Genomic DNA, 21,424 nt, shown 5'->3' on the forward strand with positions numbered 1-21,424 from the left:
GGCAGCGTGATGACAGGAGGCAGGATTCAATGCTGAGGCTGCTGGAGGATCAAACTAATATGCTCCAGCGTATGGTTGAGCTGCAGGAAAGGCAGCAGGAGCACAGACCGCCGCTACAGCCCCTTTGTAACCAACCGCCCTCCTCCCCAAGTTCCATAGCCTCCTCACCCAGACACCCAAGAACGCAGTGGGAGGGCCTCTGGCCATCCAGCCACTCCACCCCCGAGGATTGCCCAAGTAACAGAAGGCTGGCATTCAATAAGTTTTAAACTTTTAAAGTGCTGTGTGGCCTTGTCCTTCCCTCCTCCACCACCCCTCCTGGGCTACCTTGGTAATTATCTCCCTATTTGTGTGATGAATTAATAAAGAATGCATGAATGTGAAGCAACAATGACTTTATTGCCTCTGCAAGCGGTGATTGAAGGGAGGTGGGGAGGGTGGTTAGCTTACAGGGAAGTAGAGTGAATCAACGGGTGGGGATTTCATCAAGGAGAAAGAAACAGAACTTTCACACTGTAGCCTGGCCAGTCATGAAACTGGTTTTCAAAGCTTCTCTGATGCGCACCGCACCCTCCTGTGCTCTTCTAAGCACCCTGGTGTCTGGCTGTGCGTAACCAGCAGCCAGGCGATTTGCCTCAACCTCCCACCCTGCCATAAACATCTCCCCCTTACTCTCACAGATATTGTGGAGCGCACAACAAGCAGTAATAACAGTGGGAATATTGGTTTCGCTGAGGTCTAACCGAGTCAGTAAACTGCGCCAGCGCACTTTTAAAGGTCCGAATGCACATTCTACCACCATTCTGCTCTTGCTCAGCCTGTCATTGAACAGCTCCTGACTACTCTCCAGGCTGCCTATGTATGGCTTCATGAGCCATGGCATTAAAGGGTAGGCTGGGTCCCCAGGATAACTATAGGCATTTCAACATCCACAACGGTTATTTTCTGGTCTGGGAAGAAAGTCCCTTCCTGCAGCTTTTGAAACAGACCAGAGTTCCTGAAGATGCGAGCATCATGTACCTTTCCCGGCTATCCCACGTTGATGTTGGTGAAACGTCCCTTGTGATCCACCAGTGCTTGCAGCGCTATTGAAAAGTACCCCTTGTGGTTTATGTACTCGCTGGCTTGGTGCTCTGGTGTCAAGGTAGGGATATGGGTTCCGTCTATGGCCCCACCACAGTTAGGGAATACCATTGCAGCAAAGCCATCTACTATGACCTGCATATTTCCCAGGGTCGCTACCCTTGATATCAGCAGATCTTTGATTGCATTGGCTACTTGCATCACAGCAGCCCCCACAGTAGATTTGCCCACTCCAAATTGACTTCCGACTGACCCGTAGCTGTCTGGTGTTGCAAGCTTCCACAGGGCTATTGCCACTCGCTTCTCAACTGTGAGGTCTGCTTTCATCTTGGTATTCTTGTGCCTCAGGGCAGGGGAAAGAGAGTCACAAAGTTCCATGAAAGTGTCCTTACACATGCGAAAGTTTTTCAGCCACTGGGAATTGTCCCAGACATGCAACACAATGCGGTCCCACCAGTCTGTGCTTGTTTCCTGAGCCCAGAATCGGCATTCCACCGCATGAACCTGCCCCATTAGCACCATGATGCCCACATTGGCAGGACCCATGCTTTGAGAGAAGTCTGTGTCCATGTCCTCATCACTCTCGTCACCATGCTGATGTCACCTACTCGCCCGGTTTCCCTTTGCCAGGTTTTGGTACTGCATATACTGCTGGATAATGCGTGTGGTGTTTAATGTGCTCCTAATTGCCAAAGTGGTCTGAGCGGGCTCCATGCTTGCCGTGGTATGGCGTCTGCACAGAAAAAAGGCGCGGAACGATTGTCTGCTGTTGCTCTGATGGAGGGAGGGGCGACTGACGACATGGCTTACAGGGTTGGCTTACAGGGAATTAAAATCAACAAAGGGGGTGGCTTTGCGAGAAACTGAATGGCCGCTTCAAGGATAGAACTCAAAACTGGGTTTAGCAGGCTGTCGATTTCACAGAGGGAGGGAGGAGAAAATGAATACAAAACAAATCTGGTCTATTTCTTTTTTTTGAGCCACTTCATCTATCTTTATACATCATGCTGGCAGCAGACTGTGCAGTACGACCGCTAGCCATCATCAGCTCCTGGGTGCTCGGCAGAAGACAGTGCAGTATGACTACTGGCCATCGTCTTCTGCTGGCTGCAAATTAAAAGACAGTGCACTGCCGGTAGGACTCAATCGCCATGAGACGAAACAAGGGAAATGACCTGGCTGAGTCACTCCCATGTTTGCCCAGGCACCCAGTTAAAAGAGCATCCAGGACTACATCGACGATGGCTACCAGTCATACTGCACTGTCTGCTGCCAAAAGGCAATAAACTGCTGCTGTGTAGCAATGCAGTACCATGTCCGCCAGCACCCAGGAGACATACCGTGACGGTTAGCTGAGCGGGCTCCATGCTTGCCGTGGTATGGCGTCTGCCTAGGTAACTCAAGAAAAAAGGTGCAAAACAATTGTCTGCCCTTGCTTTTATGGAAGGAGGGAGGGAATGCGGGCCTGACGATATGTACCCAGAACCACCCGTGACAATGTTTTAGCCCCATCAGGCACTGGGATTTCTACCCAGAATTCAAATGGGCGGTGGAGACTGCGGGAACTGTGGGATAGCTACCCACAGTGCAATGCTCCGGAAGTCGACTGTTGCCTCAGTATTGTGGACACAGTCCGCCAACTACATGCACTTAGAGCATTTGTGTGGGGACACACACACTCGACTGTATAAAAACGCTTTCTACAAAGCCGACTTCTATAAATTTGACCTAATTTCGTAGTGTAGGCATACCCTTAGATTCTTAACCCTTTACAGGTGAAAGGGTTTTTCCTCTGGCCAGGAGGGATTTAAAGGTGTTTACCCTTCCCTTTATATTTATGACAGGTTTGTTTCTTTTTTGAGCCCATCTCTGTAAGGCAGTAAAGAGGTTAACAAAATTATATGCAGTGGGTGTACTTCTTTCATTTCTCTGTGACGCAAGGGATTTGTATTTATTGTATAAACCGAATAACTAATACCACCACAAAGACTTTGTTTGTAAATGTGGAATTAGTCAAAGAAATTATTTGTGCATCTAATTAAGGATAATAACAGTTTCCCTACACAATTGTAGAAGGCTGAGTGTCCCTTTCCAGACACTGATATCTCTGCCTCTAACAGATGCAGGAGGCATATGCTTATGCATGGTACATTTTGATTGCCTCAACACAACTCAGATTAGCAGCAGTTAATAACTGATTCATTGAAGCTCCTCAAGCCTTCGTTAGCCTCAGTGGATTCATGCTTTATAATTATTGCAATGATTATCCACAATACTATTTCTCAGAGTAGCAGCTGTATTAGTCTGTATCCACAAAAAGAAAAGGAGGACTTGTGCACCTTAGAGACTAACAAATTTATTTGAGCATACCTTTGTGAGCCACAGCTGAAGTGAGCTGTAGCTCACGAAAGCTTATGCTCAAATAAATTTGTTAGTCTCTAAGATGCCATAATAACATATCTGTTCTTTCGCCCCATCACTCTCACAGATCTTGGGAGACAGACCAGTCCTTGCTTACAGACAGCCCCCCAATCTGAAGCAAATACTCACCAGCAACCACACACCACACAACAGAACCACTAACCCAGGAACCTATCCTTGCAACAAAGCCCGTTGCCAACTCTGTCCACATATCTATTCAGGGGATACCATCATAGGGCCTAATCACATCAGCCACACTATCAGAGGCTCGTTCACCTGCGCATCTACCAATGTGATATATGCCATCATGTGCCAGCAATGCCCCTGTGCCATGTACATTGGCCAAACTGGACAGTCTCTACGTAAAAGAATGAATGGACACAAATCAGACGTCAAGAATTATAACATTCAAAAACCAGTTGGAGAACACTTCAATCTCTCTGGTCACTCAATCACAGACCTAAGAGTGGCTATACTTCAACAAAAAAGCTTCAAAAACAGACTCCAACGAGAGACTGCTGAATTGGAATTAATTTGCAAACTGGATACAATTAACTTAGGCTTGAATAGAGACTAGGAATGGATGAGTCCTTACACAAAGTAAAACTATTTCCCCATGGTATTTCTCCCTCCCACCCCACCCCCCACTGTTCCTCTGATATTCTTGTTAACTGCTAGAATTAGCCTACCTTGCTTGTCACCATGAAAGGTTTTCCTCCTTTCCCCCCCCGCTGCTGGTGATGGCTTATCTTAAGTGATCACTCTCCTTACAGTGTGTATGATAAACCCATTGTTTCATGTTCTCTGTGTGTGTGTATATAAATCTCTCCTCTGTTTTTTCCACTAAATGCATCCGATGAAGTGAGCTGTAGCTCACGAAAGCTTATGCTCTAATAAATTTGTTAGTCTCTAAGGTGCCACAAGTACTCCTTTTCTTTAAACCTAATGGAGCCAAATAAGCAAAACAGTTTAGCACAGGGGCTTTTTTGGTATGTCACTTAAAGATCATTTTTAAATGTGTTAAGTTTGGTATTTAGAAAGGCAATAGAGCAATAATTCTCCAAGCTGCATTAGCTCTAAACACTCTTAAACCCAAACAGAAAAGAAGTACTTGTGGCACCTTAGAGACTAGCAAATTTATTTGAGCATAAGCTTTCGTGAGCTATAGCTCACTTCATCGGATGCATTCGGTGGAAAATACAGTGGGGAGATTTATATACACACACAGAGAACATGAAACAATGGGTTTTATCATACACACTGTAAGGAGAGTGATCACTTAAGATGAACTATTACCAGCAGGAAGGAGCGGGGGAAGGAGGAAAACCTTTTGTGGTGATAATCAAGGTGGGCCATTTCCAGCAGTTAACAAGAACGTCTGAGGAACAATGGGGGATGGGGTGGGGGGAGAAATAACATGGGGAAATAGTTTTACTTTATGTAATGACTCATCCACTCCCAGTCTCTATTCAAGCCTAAGTTAATTGTATCCAGTTTGCAAATTAATTCCAATTAAGCAGTCTCTCCTTGGAGTCTGTTTTTGAAAAAAAAAATTGAGCACTTCAGCTTTTTCTACATCATCTGTCACTAGGTTGCCTCCCCCATTCAGTAAGGGTCCCACACTTTTCCTGACCTCCTTCTTGTTGCTAACATACCTATATAAACCCTTCATGTTACCCTTCACATCCCTGGCTAGCTACAACTCCAATTTTGCTTTGGCATGCTCGAGCAATATTTTTATATTCCTCCCTAGTCATCTGTCCAAGTTTCCACTTCCTGTAAGCTTCCTTCCTTGTGTTTAAGATCACTGAAGATTTCTGTGTTAAGCTAAGCTGGTCACCTGTCATATTTACTATTCTTTCTGCACATCGGGATGGTTTGTTCCAGCACCCTCAATAAGGCTTCTTTAAAATACAGCCAACTCTTCTGGATTCCTTTCCCCCTCATATTAGCCTCCCAGGGGATCCTGCCCATCAGTTCCCTGTGGGAGTCAAAGTCAGCTTTTCTGAAGTTCAGGGTCTGTATTCTGCTGCTCTCCTTTCATCCTCATGTCAGGATCCTGAACTTGACCATCTCATGGTCACTGCTGCCCAGGTTACCACCAACTTCTACTTCCCCTACCAATTCTTCCCTGTTTGTGAGCAGCAGGTCAAGAGGAGCATGGCCCCTAGTTGGTTCTTCCAACACTTGCACCAGGATGTTGTCCCCAACACTCTCTAAAAACGTCCTGGATTGTCTGTGCACTGCTGTATTGCTCTCCCAGCAGATATCAGGGTGATTGAAATCCCCCTTGAGAATCAGGGCCTGTGATCTGGAAATTTCTGTTAGTTGTCCGAAGAAAGCCTTGTTTACCTCATCCTCCTGGTCTGGTGGTCTATAGCAGACACCCACCACGACATCACCCTTGTTGCTCCCCACGTCTAAATTTAACCCAAAGACTCTCATCAGGCTTTTCTTCTGTTTCAAAACTGGAGCTCTGAGCAATCACACTGGTCTCTTACATACAGTGCAACTTCCACATAGAAGATCTGTTTCTCTGTGCACAAATGAGGAACAGATTTTTTTTTCTTAATAAATCAAATTATTCAAGAAAATAATCCAAATGGAGCCATGGTGGCAAAATGCCAATGAGCCCACCTTACCTTTTACGTCCAGTACCTGAACGCATCTGGCACCGCTTTTGCTGCTTTGCCCTGTGTCTGGCCCCACTGCCCGTAACACATCTCATCTGAAAATGAACCAGAGAAATAAAATATTCCCTCCCTGATACTAGAAACAACCATGTTTCAGATTCGTAAAAGCCAGATTTGTCTTGCACACTATCATTATGCTTTCTAACCACAACCCTGCTCAGTCAGGTTTCAGCAAAAGAGAAGTTATGTTAGGTATGTGCTTTGCACAATTGTGATAAATGAGATGGGAGATAGCTCCTTTTTGTGGACACCCAGCCAGCCAGTTGGCTATGGAATCCCTCTTGGTGGTGGTTCTCTACTTGCTTTACCTGAAAAGGATTAACAAGCTCACAGGTAAAAGGAAAGGAGTGGACACCTGACCAAAGTGCCAATGGGAGGGCTAGAACTTTTTAAAATTGGGACAAAACTTCCCTTTGTCTGTGTGTTGTTGTTCTCTGGGAAAGAGGGGAACAGAGAGCAGTTATCCTGTGAGAAGCTTCAAGCCATATATGAAAAGCCATCAGATCATACCAAAAGATGGCTTATCTGAAACCCCAGAAATGTAAGCAAATTAGGAAATATCTAGGAAGACGCAATTAGGGTTATTTCTTTTATTTTTTTATTGGCTTGTGGACTCCTCTGTGCTAACCCCAGATGCTTTTGTTTTGCTTGTAACCTTTAAGCTGAACCTCAAGAAAGCGATCTTGATGCTTAATTTTTGTAATTGTTTCTTTTAAGATCTAGCCAAAAACCTAAATTCCAAATGTATTTCCTTTCTTTCGGGGTTTAATAAAATTTACCTTTTTTAAAAACAGGATTGGATTTTTGTGTCCCTAAGAGGTTTGTGCATATGTTGTTTAATTAGCTGGTGGCAACCTCTGATTTTCTTTGTTTTTTTCTCAGCTCTTCCTTGGAAGGGGGGTGAAAGGGCTTGAGGGTATCTCACAGGAAGGAATTCCCAAGTGTTCCTTTCTGGATTTTCAAGGGATTGTGGTTTTTTTTGCACTTGAGTGGTGGCAGCATCTACCCATCCAAGGTCAGAGAGAAGCTGTGACCTTGGGAGTTTAATACCAGCCTGGAGTGGCCAGTATTCATTTTTAAAATCCTTGTAGGCCCCACCTTCTGCACTCAAAGTGCCAGAGCGGGGAGTCAGCCTTGACAACAATAATGTGGAAAATTGAAGGTTGATTAAATCTCAGTGCCTATGAAAGTGAGCTAAATAGGTGTCTGTTGGTCAGATTTACCACTGGTATAAATGGGCACAACTGCAGTGAGATTAAATGTATTTTATATTATTTACACATTTTTGCACCTATATTTGTGATTGTAATGACTAGCAAGCTGCTTTGCAGACACATTTTTTAAAAATCGGACTAGATTTAGCTAAATAGTATGCTCTTAGTGCTCTGAAGAACAATACGTTTTTTGTTGCTGGGAACCTTTAGGAAGGATGAGCAGATCAAAAAGAGGAGGCCAAATGCACAGCTGGGAACAAATCAGTGAAATTACTCTTGCACTTAAAGTTAGGCATATGGCTTGCTGGACTGGGGACACATTTCCACTGAGAAATTTCAAAGCTATGATCTGAGCAAATGTGTTGATGGATTTACTGTATGAATGTTTAGGATTCACACTCATTTGATTTTATGCAAAGTCAAATCTACTCTCAGACAAACGCAATGTAATCCATAGGCTAGAGAGGAGGAAGGTATTACAACTCCTGAGGTTGCCTATCTACTTGAGTGGATTTCCAAATAAGATTATTTTCATTCATAAATCCAGATTCTGTATATGTGGATCTCTTGATGTCAATAGGAAGTTGGGTGTACAAAGAAGGATCAGGCTTTTATTGTGCAAAGTTTAGAAGTAAACAACACTATCCTGCTGATTTACCACCCCTACACTCATTCTGAATCCTCCTCTTTTATAAGTACAGTAGCACTGCATTACTAGATAAGACATCTGTGAATGAAGCACCCAAATGAAATGTAGGGAATTGGGGCCTGTCTTGAAGAAGCCAGAATTGCTACTTACCCTGCCTGCACCATGGCAAGCACTGCATTTGTGTCGGCCATGACCCTGGCATTTGTGGCATGCCTGAAATCAAAATGTTGCTCATGTATAAAGCTACCAAGATATTTCAAAAACACTAACATAGCATTATGCAATCATTTTACATCAAAAATACTTTAGTGATGGTATTTTACTCCCAATCGGACAGCATCAAATAGAGTAAAACCTGTCTTAAAAGACTACTAAAGGAACCATCAATAGTATATTATTTAACAGAGGAGAATTTCTAACTAGACCTACCAGAAAAATGGAAAATATTTTCTATGCATACTCTTTTTTTTTTAAATCAGAAGTTTAGTTAAAAAATATTAAACTACCCATGGAGGTAGTCAAAAGAGGAGGGAGATGTAATGAAAAAATATTGGAAATGTTTCTGCCAATTTTTGTCACTATTAAAAAAAAGAGGGGGGGGGGAAATCACCCTGCACCACTGCTTATAAAGCTTAGAGCAAAATTTCTGCTAAATGAAAAAGAGGAGTAAAAAATAAATTATACCTATTTGCCCACATATGTATAGAGATTTTGTGTGTGTGTGTGTGTGTGTGTGTGCACATATACAGACATTATCTTCGTATGAAGATCCATAAGATAAAATTACAAAACTAACACTAAAATGTATTGAACTCTGCCCTCCACAACCATAAATAATTCATTAGATCTTTGGAAGGCTCATCTAAACGAATGTGTCCTAATTACTAACATGCTTTGCCCTTGATTTTAACCAATCCATAGACTGAACTACCTTGACTAATGAAGAGTGAGGTACTCGGAACTTCTTTGTATCATCCTGAAACATTGGCGGAGCCTGGACCTTAATATCCCATGGCCGAGGAGAAGCGCCATTTTGTGGTCCATCTACCAAATTATCTGCAACAGGAAGAAAACCTTGTATAAACCTTGATTGCACTTTGTCCTGCTGTATATGTGATTGGAAATGAGTCTGCTATCCTCCAGCCACTTCCCAATGGAACACCAACAAGCCCCCAAATGGCATTGCACTACAGGGTGCTCTTGTTGGTATTCTCAGCAAAGGATGAAGGCTGAACTGCCTATTCTTTCTCTGGTGTACTTTCTTACTGACTCCTTCAACTGCCTCTCACAGATCCCGAAGGCCCATCCTAGTCAGGGTTCAGGCACATTGTCCAAGGAGTGTAAGGGACTGTTATCTCTGCTGTTCCTCAAGCTGTATCTTTCTTCTGGATAAATAAAAGACTCTCTAGGACTGTCAATCTGAAATCTTTCACAAGCACCACTGTATATCACACTTTGCAGGAAGTTATTACTATAGAGGCAATCTGCTTTTTCTAATGGAAATAATGTCATTGGCTTCCAAGACCCTTCACAAAAACCTCACAAAATGGGAATAAAATGAACCTAGATCTGTAAAGGAAAGTCTTCCATCCACAATATACTCTTTAAAGTCCCTCAGCTGCTTCATATAATAGGTCATGCCAATCACTTCAGCCAGAGTGTATTACTTCTCTTAGAAACCCAACACACCTCACCTTTGCAAGACAGACCTCATTGTGTCCTTGACTTCTCACAAGCGGCTCTCTTTTTACTCATTAATTTTTTTTCATTTATTCTTTTTATCACACATACCATAATCTGACGAAAACCTCTTTAAACTAGTCAGGTGAAGCTTACTTTCTTGGTTTAAAGTCCCAAGTCTTAAAATATTGTAAACAGTTGATCAAGAGAACCCATGCAAAAAAAATGAATTAAATCTGACTTTAAATTGAAATGAAATAGTTTTAAATGTTAAAATTAAGTTAATGATCTAAGCAGTGAATAGCAGAGCTGACACAGCTTCTTATCCTCCTACTTATCCTCCTTATCCTCCAATTCAGGCATTGCATGGGGTCTCTGAACAGATTGTGATTTTCACAGTGTACAATATGTACCCTATTATAGATGGGTTCAAAACAAAATCCCAGGTCTGACTATCCTTCTCCTGAGCTTGGAGAGAGATCTGATCCATTTCCTCATCCAAACTTTTCATCTTAGGTCCATATCTTATAGGTACTAGTAGAGGATTGTCCTGTGTGAGATGGTCTAGTGTAAGAGAAAGAATGTTCCAGTCGTGTGGACACCATAGACTTCATCTGTGACCTTGAATTAATCACATATTCTCTCTTAGACTACATGGATACTTATTCGGGGGTGGCTAGCACATGTCAGCTCTCACTGCTGCCCATGCCACCTTGGCAATACTATTACTTTCAATTCACTAGTTCAGTGTTTCCCAAACTTGGGACGCTGCTTGTTCAGGGAAAGCCCCTGGCAGGCGGGCCGGTTTGTTTACCTGCTGCATCCGCAGGTTCAGCCGATCACGGCTCCCATTGGCCATGGTTCACCGCTGCAGGCCAATGGGGGCTGTGGGAAGCAGTGAGGGCTGAAGGACGTACTGGCCGCCACTTCCCGCAGCCCGCATTGACCTGGAGCTACAAACTGCCAGCGGGAGCCATGATCGGCCAAACCTGCGGACGCAGCAGGTAAACAAACTGGCCTGGCCCTCTAGGGGCTTTCCCTGAACAAGGGGCGTCCCAAGTTTGGGAAACACTGAATTAGTTCAATGAGAGCTGGCATGACTATGAGCTGGGAATCACACCCATAGTTCCAAGTATACGCACAGCCTCAGTTATTCAAGCATTTCCTGTTTGTGTCATTTAAAATTGGTCAGGTGGCAATTACTCACTAGTAAAAGGTTGAAAAGTCCATTCACTTAGCCTTGATTCATGAAAGGTCTCCAGTCGATACTAGAAAAGAGAAATAAACATGCAATCAATTACTGTTAAAAGAAATTGTATTAAGCCACCATAGAATCATAGAATATTAGGGCTGGAAAAGACCTCAGGAGTTCATTTAGTCCAATCCCTTGCTCAAAGCAAGGCCAACACCAACTAAATCAGACTGGAGAACTTTTCCATTTCAAGTTTTCACAATAAGTTGCTGGAAAAAGTAGGCAAGGACGTTCACTGAATCATTTGACTCAAAGATAGAGCTCCATCAACTTATTTATTTTTTTATTTATTTAAAGAATCAGACTGGCAAATACAAACGGAAAGTCTTTTATTCGTGGGATTCTGTTGCTTGTTTTCTCGGGAATGTTAAGATAACATCTAAAATGTTTGTGAATCCCAAAAGTTGAACAACCTAGTATAAATGGTTATTTGTCTGAAATTTCCTACAAAAGGTGCAGTATTTATGATTTCCTGTTCATCCATCGTCATTTATTGTCTAATCTGAAAGGCTTCAGAAAATCCGCTGGGGAGCAGAAACAATGCCTTGTGACTTGGATGAACCATCACTCAACACAAATGATGATGAACTAACAGTCCATAGGCTTGATTTTGAATATTTAGTGAATACTTCCAAATTACTAATGACCTCGCACCTCATAAGTCTTGTGTGAACAGAAAAAAGGGCTAGATTGGCAATAAATATTATTTTAGTGAGTTACTCAATGAACTCCATTGAGAACTCAAAGAGTTTTGTCTATTGTGATATTTGGTGTCTTCTATTTCTGTTTTTAAAAGCTTTGAAGAGAGAAGTGCTCAATTATATATTAGAACTTGCTACAGCGTAACATTTTGGTTCTATTTAACAGGTAGGCTCATCCCATTGTATCTGTATTAGAAAGTTGTGTGATCCAGTGTGTATAATAACAGGTGGGTCTGTATTCTGAAATGCATTAATGCTAAATTCAATGGCAAACTGGCATTTTTGGAGCAGCACAAAATATTTTTTAAAAACATAAAAGAACATACACAAAAGAACTTTGCTACAGAATGGAGGAAGGAGAGAAAGAGATGGAGAGCTCCTCTTGAACTCACTTTAATAAATTTGTGATGGGGGTGACATAAAGAACCTAGATCAGTCAGTTTTCAGTTGAATTATACATTATAGTGAATAACTCTGGGAGAGTACACTTAGGATTACAATTTGTTCCCTGTGTTTGTGTGAGTAAACTAAGTACAGATTAGCATATAGCTCCAGTTTTGCCTGGGGAAAGGCAGCAATTTTAGGGGTATTATGCCACAGACAAATTCCATAGGTCAGAAGGGAGGAGAAAATTTTCAGAAATCTTGTAGCGTATAGGTATTGCAGATGCTCGTACTATAGAGAAAGATGGACTTTTTCACTCATAGAAGGTTGAAAATAATAGTAATGTGGGTTTTCCGTGGAAAATATTTATTTGAACAATAGCATTCCGTTTCAAGACAATGAATTAAAAACATTTTATTTAATTAACAGATGATTCTTCATGGGCCAGTATCACTTGACAGCTGGAAAATTATCCAAGCAACTTGGCCAAACGTGGCCCAACCACTGTTTTTTCAGTTTCAGATCTGAATATACTCACTCTGTATACAGTCAGCTGTTTCAAATCCTGAATGACCAATTCTCCAGCAGCTTTATTGCCATAGCAGCATTTGGAATTGACAAAGCTGAGGAAGGCATTTCTGGCCATGTCTTCTGTCATTGTGGGAATCCTAAGGATTAACATTAAGATGATAAACTCTCAATTTTTAACCTTTTAAAGAAACAACCATATCTATTTAGCATGTTTAACGCATGGCAGGAGAGAGAAGCCCATTTGAGAGAAGCCCAGTCTTTGACACTAATCACTGCTGGCCTCAGCATCTTTTTAATTACAAACAAGTAAAAGACAAATCTATTTTTAAATTACCTGCAAAACTAAAAAGATCTCAGTTTGCTCATTATTGGCAAATGGGTCTAATGCAAAAGTTTGAACCCCCACCTTAAAGTTTGCTGGTCGGGATAAGAAAAATGCCAGATCTAAAACACCACTGGTGGCTTTTGCAAAATCAAAACCTATCCTGTGATTTTGCCAGATCCAAACCAAAATGCAAGCCTCTTTCTTGTCCAATCTCTATACACACTATAGATAATTTTACACATGAAGAGCAGCCATATGTTGAGGGTGGATTATTTTTATTTCAGGCTAATAGAAATGGCAACAACAAAAAGACTAATGTGCACACGAAGACATCATTATATGTGTCCTCTGTAACATGTTGCAATAGCTCTGCTCTGTGTGGCAACTGCCTCTGCAGACAGCAGCCTCCTAGAAATGTAAGGATGCAGTACACAATGTAACTAGCATACCTACATATACAGCTGAAATAGAATATGAATGACATGTTAGCAGTCGCAACGATAATAACTGATTCTTAAAGCCCTGCTCCTCCTGCCTTCGGTAGTCAATGGTAATACATTGACTGCAAAGGTGCAAGACTGGCACCTACATGCCCCTATTGTAATACTGAACGTTCTCCTTTTATATAGTCAGTACATTTCTCTAATGTAAAAATGCTCTTGCAAAGATGTATTGAAATACTATAGAGTGAATGCTAATAGAGGAGATCATCTCAGTGTTTGTTATTTGGGGAATGCTTAAGTAAGCAATTCTTTTCTTAGGAGGCAATGATGACTGAATCTTCCCAGATAAAGTAAGTTTTGCTAAGGATTTGTTGTGACCCGAGACAATATCCTTTAAGAATCTTTGCTGTCAGGATTGTGACAACTTATATTAAGAAGCCCCTTTTCAATAAAAAGGAAGAGCTAATATCACAAATCCTAAAATAATATGATGCTCCAGGCAGTTATCAGAGAGCACAAATGACCATTTTATAGGCTATTAGCCAGGTAATTCTTGACTGGATAAATCAACCCTGCAGGCCTTCTGATCAGTAACATGGATGTCTGAAACATCCATGAGACTCTGATTAGAGACTGGGGGCTAATAAAATATCCTTGTGTTCACGCTATCCAAAGGAAATTTAAAACACATCTGCTCTTAGCAAATATTCCTGAGCCTCTAGATCCCATTTTGTTTGGCTCAGATGTTTAATTTAATGAGTGTTTAGCAGATAACTATCAACTCACAACTCCTGTTTCTTTATTACCTTTTCTGTCATTTCCAGGTTGTGTTAAAAAGACATTCAGGCAGGTCCTAATGCCCTGCTCTCTCATAAAGACTGAGAAACTTAATCCCACTGTACACCTAGACTAAATCTTTTTGGAGGCTCCCTCCAATCATTACACTATACTACAATTCATTAAAATGCCGCTTTATCGTTTGTGCTTTGCTTTTCTACTTTACTGGCAAATGGCAGGTTGTTTTAAAAGGGTGAAGGAAGAGGCAAAGATGGAAGGCGCTAAGTTCAACACCTGGGGCTGCACGTTTAAGGTGAAATTCCCCCCAGAGCAGAGGGCTAGCCCAAAGTGCCACTTAATGTAGTACATCCCTCACTCACATGAGTGGGTCCATTCATTCATGAGTAGTCCCAATGAGACGAGAGAGGAAGGATGGCCTTGTGACTAAGGCATTGGTGGGGACTCAGGTCAGTGCCTGGCTCCGCTACAGACTTCCTGTCTGGCCTTGGGCAAATCATCTAATTTTTCTGTCAAATGGGGAGAAGAATTCTTTGTTCTTTCTCCCACCCTTTGTCTGACTTGTCTATAAGGGCAGGAACTCTCTCTCATTATGTCATAGAATCATAGAATATCAGGGTTGGAAGGGACCTCAAGAGGTCATCTAGTCCAACCCCCTGCTCAAAGCAGGACCAATCCCCAATTTTTGCCCCAGATCCCTAAATGGCCCCTTCAAGGATTGAACTCACAACCCTGGGTTTAGCAGGCCAATGCTCAAACCACTGAGCTATCCCTCCCCCCAAATGCCCCCCTAGATGCCATTGTAATATTAATAATCATCAAAATACTACTCCTGGGGCAACAGGCTAGGGCCCTAGGTCACATTAAGCAAATACAGCAGGAAAGGCAAGGATCTCACCTGTGTTCTAGAAATATGGGCCTGTTTCTCTGTTCACTGAGCTTTCTCTGTAAGTCTGCAGGTGGTGGTAGGTTTTTTCCTCCTAAAGGAAACAATCAAAAAATAGAATTAGTCTCAAATTTGACAGTAAAATCTTCTACTTTACAGAGGTTGGACATTGCTATGAATTAGTAATGGTGGAACCTCCAAAAAGAGAGGAATTTAGATAAGGTCTCTGGAGTCTAGAGGCTTATCCAAAGTCTGCAAAGTAGGGTTGATGGACTATATCCTCAGATGGTGTCAATCATCAAATCTCCAGTGATTTCTGTGGAACTATACTGACTTACGCCAGCTGAGGATCTGGCCCAGAATCTCGTGAATAGACTTTCTCATGAGGTTTCTAATCCTTTCTATTTTCCAGCAGGCCAGAGTTTGGCATTTTCTTTCAGAGCTTCAACAATTCTAGTTTTGGATCTGGCCAAAACCCAGCAGGACAGAGGAATCAAAAATGAAAATAATTGAGGAGAATGGTGAATGTTGATTACTTTAAAAAAAAAGTCTCAGTTTGAGTTTTGTCAAAGGCTTTTTCTCTGTGGTTTTTGAGAGTTTATGTAGCGATTGAACTTTATCCAAGCCAGCAAATTCCATTCATTCCAGTAGAGTTCCAGTAGCCTAATAATGCAGAAATTTTAGATACATTGTAAAAGACTTACAATTACTAGGCACTGTTAACCCCCAGCTCAACATCCAGCAGACGGCTCCATAACCTCCCAAGCCTGGGAAAGAGAAGTGCAAGCAGAGGTGAAATGGGCTAGGCTCAGGAGGGAGATGGAGGCTGTTGTCAGTAGGAGCAGCAGCAAACCAAACACAGTAACCTGGGAGCTGGCAGTGGATGGAGGTAGCCTGGGAGGTGGAACTAGAAGGCCTGAGAGCTGGACAGAGATGCACCCTCTTGCTGGCAGAGGACCAGCAGGAGGATACAGGGCAGTCGCTTGCAGGGAAGACAGAATGCAGGGTTTTCATGGGGTCCTTATAACCTTTTATTCACCTATGCTGGGTTTATCTTTTTTTGCTGTAATACTGAAAGATGTTGTGGCTAGGGTGTTTGTACGTCTTTCTGCTGACAGGCCTAGTAAAGAAATCTTCTGTGGCTCAAAGCATGCAAATGTTTTGAGGAACCCACTGAGCCTAAAGAACCTAAGCCTTGAAGCCTTGGAGACACCCAGCATGCTACCAAGTGTCTATGGGACTGGTGCACTGCAGCACTCGCAGCAACATCTTGCAGTGGGACCAGGTTACAGAATTTAACCACAATCCAGAAATATTTAACACTGTGGCATAGATAGGTAGCAGAGTGTGTTCATGCTCCTTTCTCTGGGGATTTCCAACCCAATCCTGAGTAGGTCCTAAGTGAACATTAGTGTACTGATCTCATCCAAGCCTCACTCACATACTTGCCAAAGCTGCCACACATGTTGGCATGAACAGCTGCCTCTGCTCAAGAGTGGCCTGGGACCACAGTAGCAAAAGTTTTCACACCAGAACAGAAACTTTTAGGAAAGAGTCATGAGGGAGCTTGCATGGCTCTTGCTTGGATAAAGCCGGGGCAATTAATCCCTCCCTTTCACAGAACCCCATTCACATACAGATTGTAATTAAAAAGAAACTGTCAATGCTGCCCATATACCCCCATCTCGGAGAGTCCATTCATATCCGTCCAGTTGTTCCAGAAGATCTGCAGGGGGTGCCAGTGGACTTTCAGGCTCCGATTCCAGATCCAGGAAAGCTAGTGTAGAAATAAGGAACACTGAGTGATAAATTAAATGGAATAATCACTTACTGTGCTACAGTTTTACTGGTGTCTGTTCAGCAACAGCAACAATTGGCATTATATTTGGGAGAGGGTGATAGGGTTTGCTGTGATCTCTCCATTTTTACCTTTGTCATCTCCCTTTGCCCTGCCTCCAGGGAGCTCAGTCTTCAGGCTGGGGATGGAGCAACTCTCCCAAATTACACATTTGCAGAAATGTAACTGATGCTGCCTAATTTTTAGAGCTGGGGTTGGATTCCTGAGTTCTGTTCCTATCTGTTCTAATGAATCGTTGACCTTGGGCAAGTTGTTTAACTTTGCCTTAATTCCCCCACCTGTAAATGGGGTACAATAATGCTTGCCTTTTCAGCATTGATATCTTAATGTAAATGGCACAGGAGTACTTGTGGCACCTTAGAGACTAACAAATTTATTTGAGCATAAGCTTTTGTGAGCTACAGCTCTCTTCATCGGACTCATAGAATGGAACATATAGTAACATATATATATACATACAGATAAGTTGGAAGTTACCATACAAACTGTGAGAGGCTAATTAGTTAAGATAAGCTATTATCAGCAGGAGAAAAAACCTTTTGTAGTGATAATTAAGATGGCCCATTTAGACAGTTGACAAGAAGGTGTGAGGATACTTAACATAGGGAAATAGATTCAATATGTGTAATGGCCCAGCCACTCCCAGTCTCTATACAAACCCAAGTTAATGCCACAAGTACTCCTGTTCTTTTTGCAGACACAGACTAACACGGCTGTTACTCTGAAAACTGTCATTAATGTAAATGCTTTCAGATCCTCAGATGAAAGTTATTGAATACAAACAAAATTATTTCTACTCATAAAGTATTTGTCCTGTTGGCTATAATGAAAAAGATGAATATACTATCAATGTGATTTAATAATAATATTTGACATAATTAAAACATTCCACAAACTAAAGGATCATATTAATTTTCAGCAGTACTTCTTTAGGGAAATGGCTGCTGACTTAACTTTTTAAGCAAAAAACCAAACAAACTTGTAACTGATATCAGATATTAGAATTTAGGTCCTGATTCTGCAGATACTTATGCACATTCTTTGCTTTATGCACACATCACTTTAATGGGACTATTCATACTTGTAATGTCAAACATGAGCATGCAGAATTAGGGGTTTACAGAAGTATTCCTGTAAATACCAGTTTTCCAGAGGTTGGACTTCTCTATTTAGTAATTGGATAAGAAAATATGAATGAGAATTTCAAATTGCCCAAGGGATTTAGGCCCATTAAAGATAATGAAAGCTGAGTGTCCAACCCCCCTAGTTATCTTAGAAATCTCACCCTTTGTTTTTTTGTAATAGTAACGCTGGTAACTAGCGGTTGCTTCTATAAAATTTTGCCACACTTTAAACTATTTTAATCCTAATCTTGGGACACCAGATATTTGTTTCTTTATGTGCTGCTCTAAAAATACTCCCCTTACTGAGCTGTAACAATTGGTACTCCGATTCTTCATCCAGAAACAATCTCTCTTATTAACTAGCCTTCCATCCAGTGACCTTTCCCATCATATTAGAGTGGTTTGCACCATGAAGAAAATTCAGTTAATAAAAGAAAACAAAGAAACACGTGGAAGAGCCAGGAAATGTCATCTGCTAACAATGTACAATTCAATCGACATAAAGAATGCTCAGTGCAATCATCCATCAATTTGATTTACTTGACTTTTCTTCTGAGACCATTCTCAATTCTTCAGAGAGCCTAAATTAACCTCTTCATTATTTTACCTATGAAAATAAGAAACTATATGCTTCAGTAAAAATGTCACCTTTCCTGTGCAGGAGAAGACAAGGTTGTCTTTGTACTGAAGGAATGAAGCTGTCAACCTAATGTTGAGTGATAAACACTACAGGACACTTTCTTTTTAAAAAAAATCCAATGTTGCTTTCAGTATAATTATTTTGGTCATGTCCAGAGCAAATTCAAAGTGTTTTTATTTAAGGCAATGAGCAAAGCATCTCTAGAGTAGTAGATTAGATCACAGATTATATTAGTCTATTATGCATTTCTAAAGTCCCTTGAGTCAGAGTTTGGGTTTGAAAATTTAAAATCAAGGGATAGTTCGAGAGTTCTGACCTAGGTCCCATTTTATCTGCACTTCCAATATCCAGGGATCGGGAAAGGTGTTGGATAAATACTTCCAGTTTTGCCCCATCTCTGTGTTCAAAAGAAATTATCTGCTGAAAAAAGAGATTTGGAGAACCTACACCTATCTATGACTCACGACCTGGAGGGTTCACTTCTGGATAATATGAGAATTATTAATGTTACAGTAGTGACTAGAGACCCAATGCACTTTGAAGGCTCATTGTGCTAGATCCCATACAAATAGATACTTACCGACAATACTTGCCCCAAAGAGCTTTCCAGCTACAAGACAGACAAAGGATGAGCATGGAAACAGAGGCTCCGAGAGGCTGAAATGACTTGCCAGAGGCCACACAGTAGGTCAGTGACAGACCCAGGAATTAGGACCCATATTAGTTGATGCCTACTCACTCACAGCCTCTCTACAAGTTCAGTTTCCACAATATTTCTGCTGATATTCCCACTAATGATTTGAACAGCTGTCCACTATGAGCTAGACCAGGGGTGGCCAACCTGTGGCTCTGGAGCCACATGTGGCTCTTCAGAAGCTAATATGCGGCTCCTTGTACAGGCATCGACTCCGGGGCTGGAGCTACAGGTGCCAACTTTCCAATGTACTGGGGGGTGCTCACTGCTCAACCCCTGGCTCTGCCAAGGGCCCTGCGTCCACTCCACCCCTTTTTTCCCCCTCCCCTGATCCTACCATGCCCTCACTGCTCCCCCTCGCCCCCAGAACCTCCTGCACGCTATAGAAAAGGTGATCAGAAGGTATGGGGTGGGAGTGGGAGGCGCTGATTGGCTGGGCTGCCAGTGGGCAGGAGGCGTTGGGAGCCGGGGGGAGGAGGAAGCTGATGGGGAGCTGCTGACCTATTACTGTGGCTCTCTGGCAATGTACATTGGTAAATTCTGGCTCCTTTTCAGGCTCAGGTTGGCCACCCCTGGATTAGACTGTGAGAACCAACCCAATTCACCAACTCATATGACGTACCAATGGAACTCACTTAGGTCATAATGCCCACAAGAAATCAGTCAATTTTATAAATTTGTCCCATTCGGAGAACTAAAAATCCTTTATAAACATTCATTAAGACTGACATCACCCTTGTGTGGTAGGTGTGCATTATGTACATTTTATAGAGACATAAACTGAGGTTCAGTGGTTTACCCATTGGCACTGTCAGTGCAGACACAAGAACCTAAGTGTCCTTACTCCTAGAACCCTGTTAACCATTACACCACAATCTCTGCCAATATTTTTGATTTTTAAATCACATTGTACTTATAAAAAATCTAGCTCTGCATGTTCCCAAGAGTACCCAAATATTTATTTTTAATGGGCTAAAGTTAAAAATAGCCCAGCAATTTTAAGTAACTTATTTACAACAGAAATTGAGCTGAGAATATGTGTTCCAAATTCCAGACCCAGGCCAATGTTTTTAATGGCTGAGTTATAAATATCCTGAATTTGGAGCATATAAATCACCAACAGACCTTTTCCTGTTGCTGGATATCACAATAATATATAAACACATGTATTGCTGTACTTTAGAATAACAATGAGACTGAGAAGCACTTTGACCAAAGTCAGGAAATTGAGAGTGTAGGTTGTTACTCATCAGTTGTGCCTTAGGTATTTCAGTTTGCAGCATGTTCTTGTATTGTACGTTAGAGATCTAATCCTGCACCCATTGAAGTCAGTGGCAAAATTCCCATTGACTTCAGCAATGCATGGAAGTACATAGTGACACCAATTTGGAAGTGCCCATGCCCCAGAATTCCATCCACAGACCATATGTGTGTATGGATGGACTTCCAGAATGCAGAGCTCATCTTCGGGTAGATGCTTTCCAGTGTGGCCACCCCAAATTCAAAAGCAGGTTTGTTTGAGCTGTCATCAAATAGAATAATTTCTCAATGGAAACACCATAATTTTATGATGAAACTAAGGTTACAGGAGTGTGATTTTTTTTTTCCAGCAAACTCCAACAGGGCAGGTCCATTGGGTTTGAGTTTCTGACTAAGCGAAACTATTGTATGCCCTATCCTATACTGTTGCATTCTTACACGTTCTGTGATATCTCGGTCATTTGTTTTTCAGACTTTGGGGGTCTGTAACAAGACCGCAAAACCAATGCCCCATCCCTTCCATAGAGCAATATGGAAGTGCAGAGTGGTTGGGACTGCCTGGTTAAGAATCTACAATGAGTGGATGAGTGATGGGCACATATAAAATAAATGACCAAATACATTTTTCCCCTATCATAAAATACACAGAACTTTGTCATCTCTTATTTTCTCACTTTTCTTTTGTGCCATTTAGCACACAAAAAGAATTTATATATTTTTACTGGAAACAGAGAAAGTGATGTTTGGACAAAACTTAAAAATGGTTTGGAAGAATTCTGGTATTACAGCCG

The 21,424-nt window shown here is 41.8% G+C and overlaps 1 protein-coding gene across 5 annotated transcripts in view; it reads right to left on the minus strand.

The window, feature by feature from the left end:
- Positions 1 to 21,424, minus strand: part of SSUH2 (ssu-2 homolog) — a 47,439-nt gene that overhangs the window by 14,098 nt on the left and 11,917 nt on the right. For 3 of the 5 annotated variants that reach the window (XM_043518262.1, XM_043518259.1, XM_043518261.1), the window contains exons 2-8: positions 16,736 to 16,855; positions 15,070 to 15,151; positions 12,616 to 12,745; positions 10,948 to 11,008; positions 8,992 to 9,116; positions 8,211 to 8,273; positions 6,147 to 6,232 (exon numbers count right to left, since the gene is read on the minus strand). In XM_043518262.1, coding sequence (XP_043374197.1) covers positions 6,147 to 6,232; positions 8,211 to 8,273; positions 8,992 to 9,116; positions 10,948 to 11,008; positions 12,616 to 12,735 — 455 coding nt within the window. In that variant the 5' untranslated portion in view covers positions 12,736 to 12,745; positions 15,070 to 15,151; positions 16,736 to 16,855. The remainder of the gene's footprint in view (positions 1 to 6,146; positions 6,233 to 8,210; positions 8,274 to 8,991; positions 9,117 to 10,947; positions 11,009 to 12,615; positions 12,746 to 15,069; positions 15,152 to 16,735; positions 16,856 to 21,424) is intronic. The other 2 variants (XM_038410707.2, XM_043518260.1) reach the window with 1 other exon arrangement.

Source organism: Dermochelys coriacea, chromosome 7 (assembly GCF_009764565.3).
Source record: "Dermochelys coriacea isolate rDerCor1 chromosome 7, rDerCor1.pri.v4, whole genome shotgun sequence".
Lineage (NCBI taxonomy): Eukaryota > Metazoa > Chordata > Testudines > Dermochelyidae > Dermochelys > Dermochelys coriacea.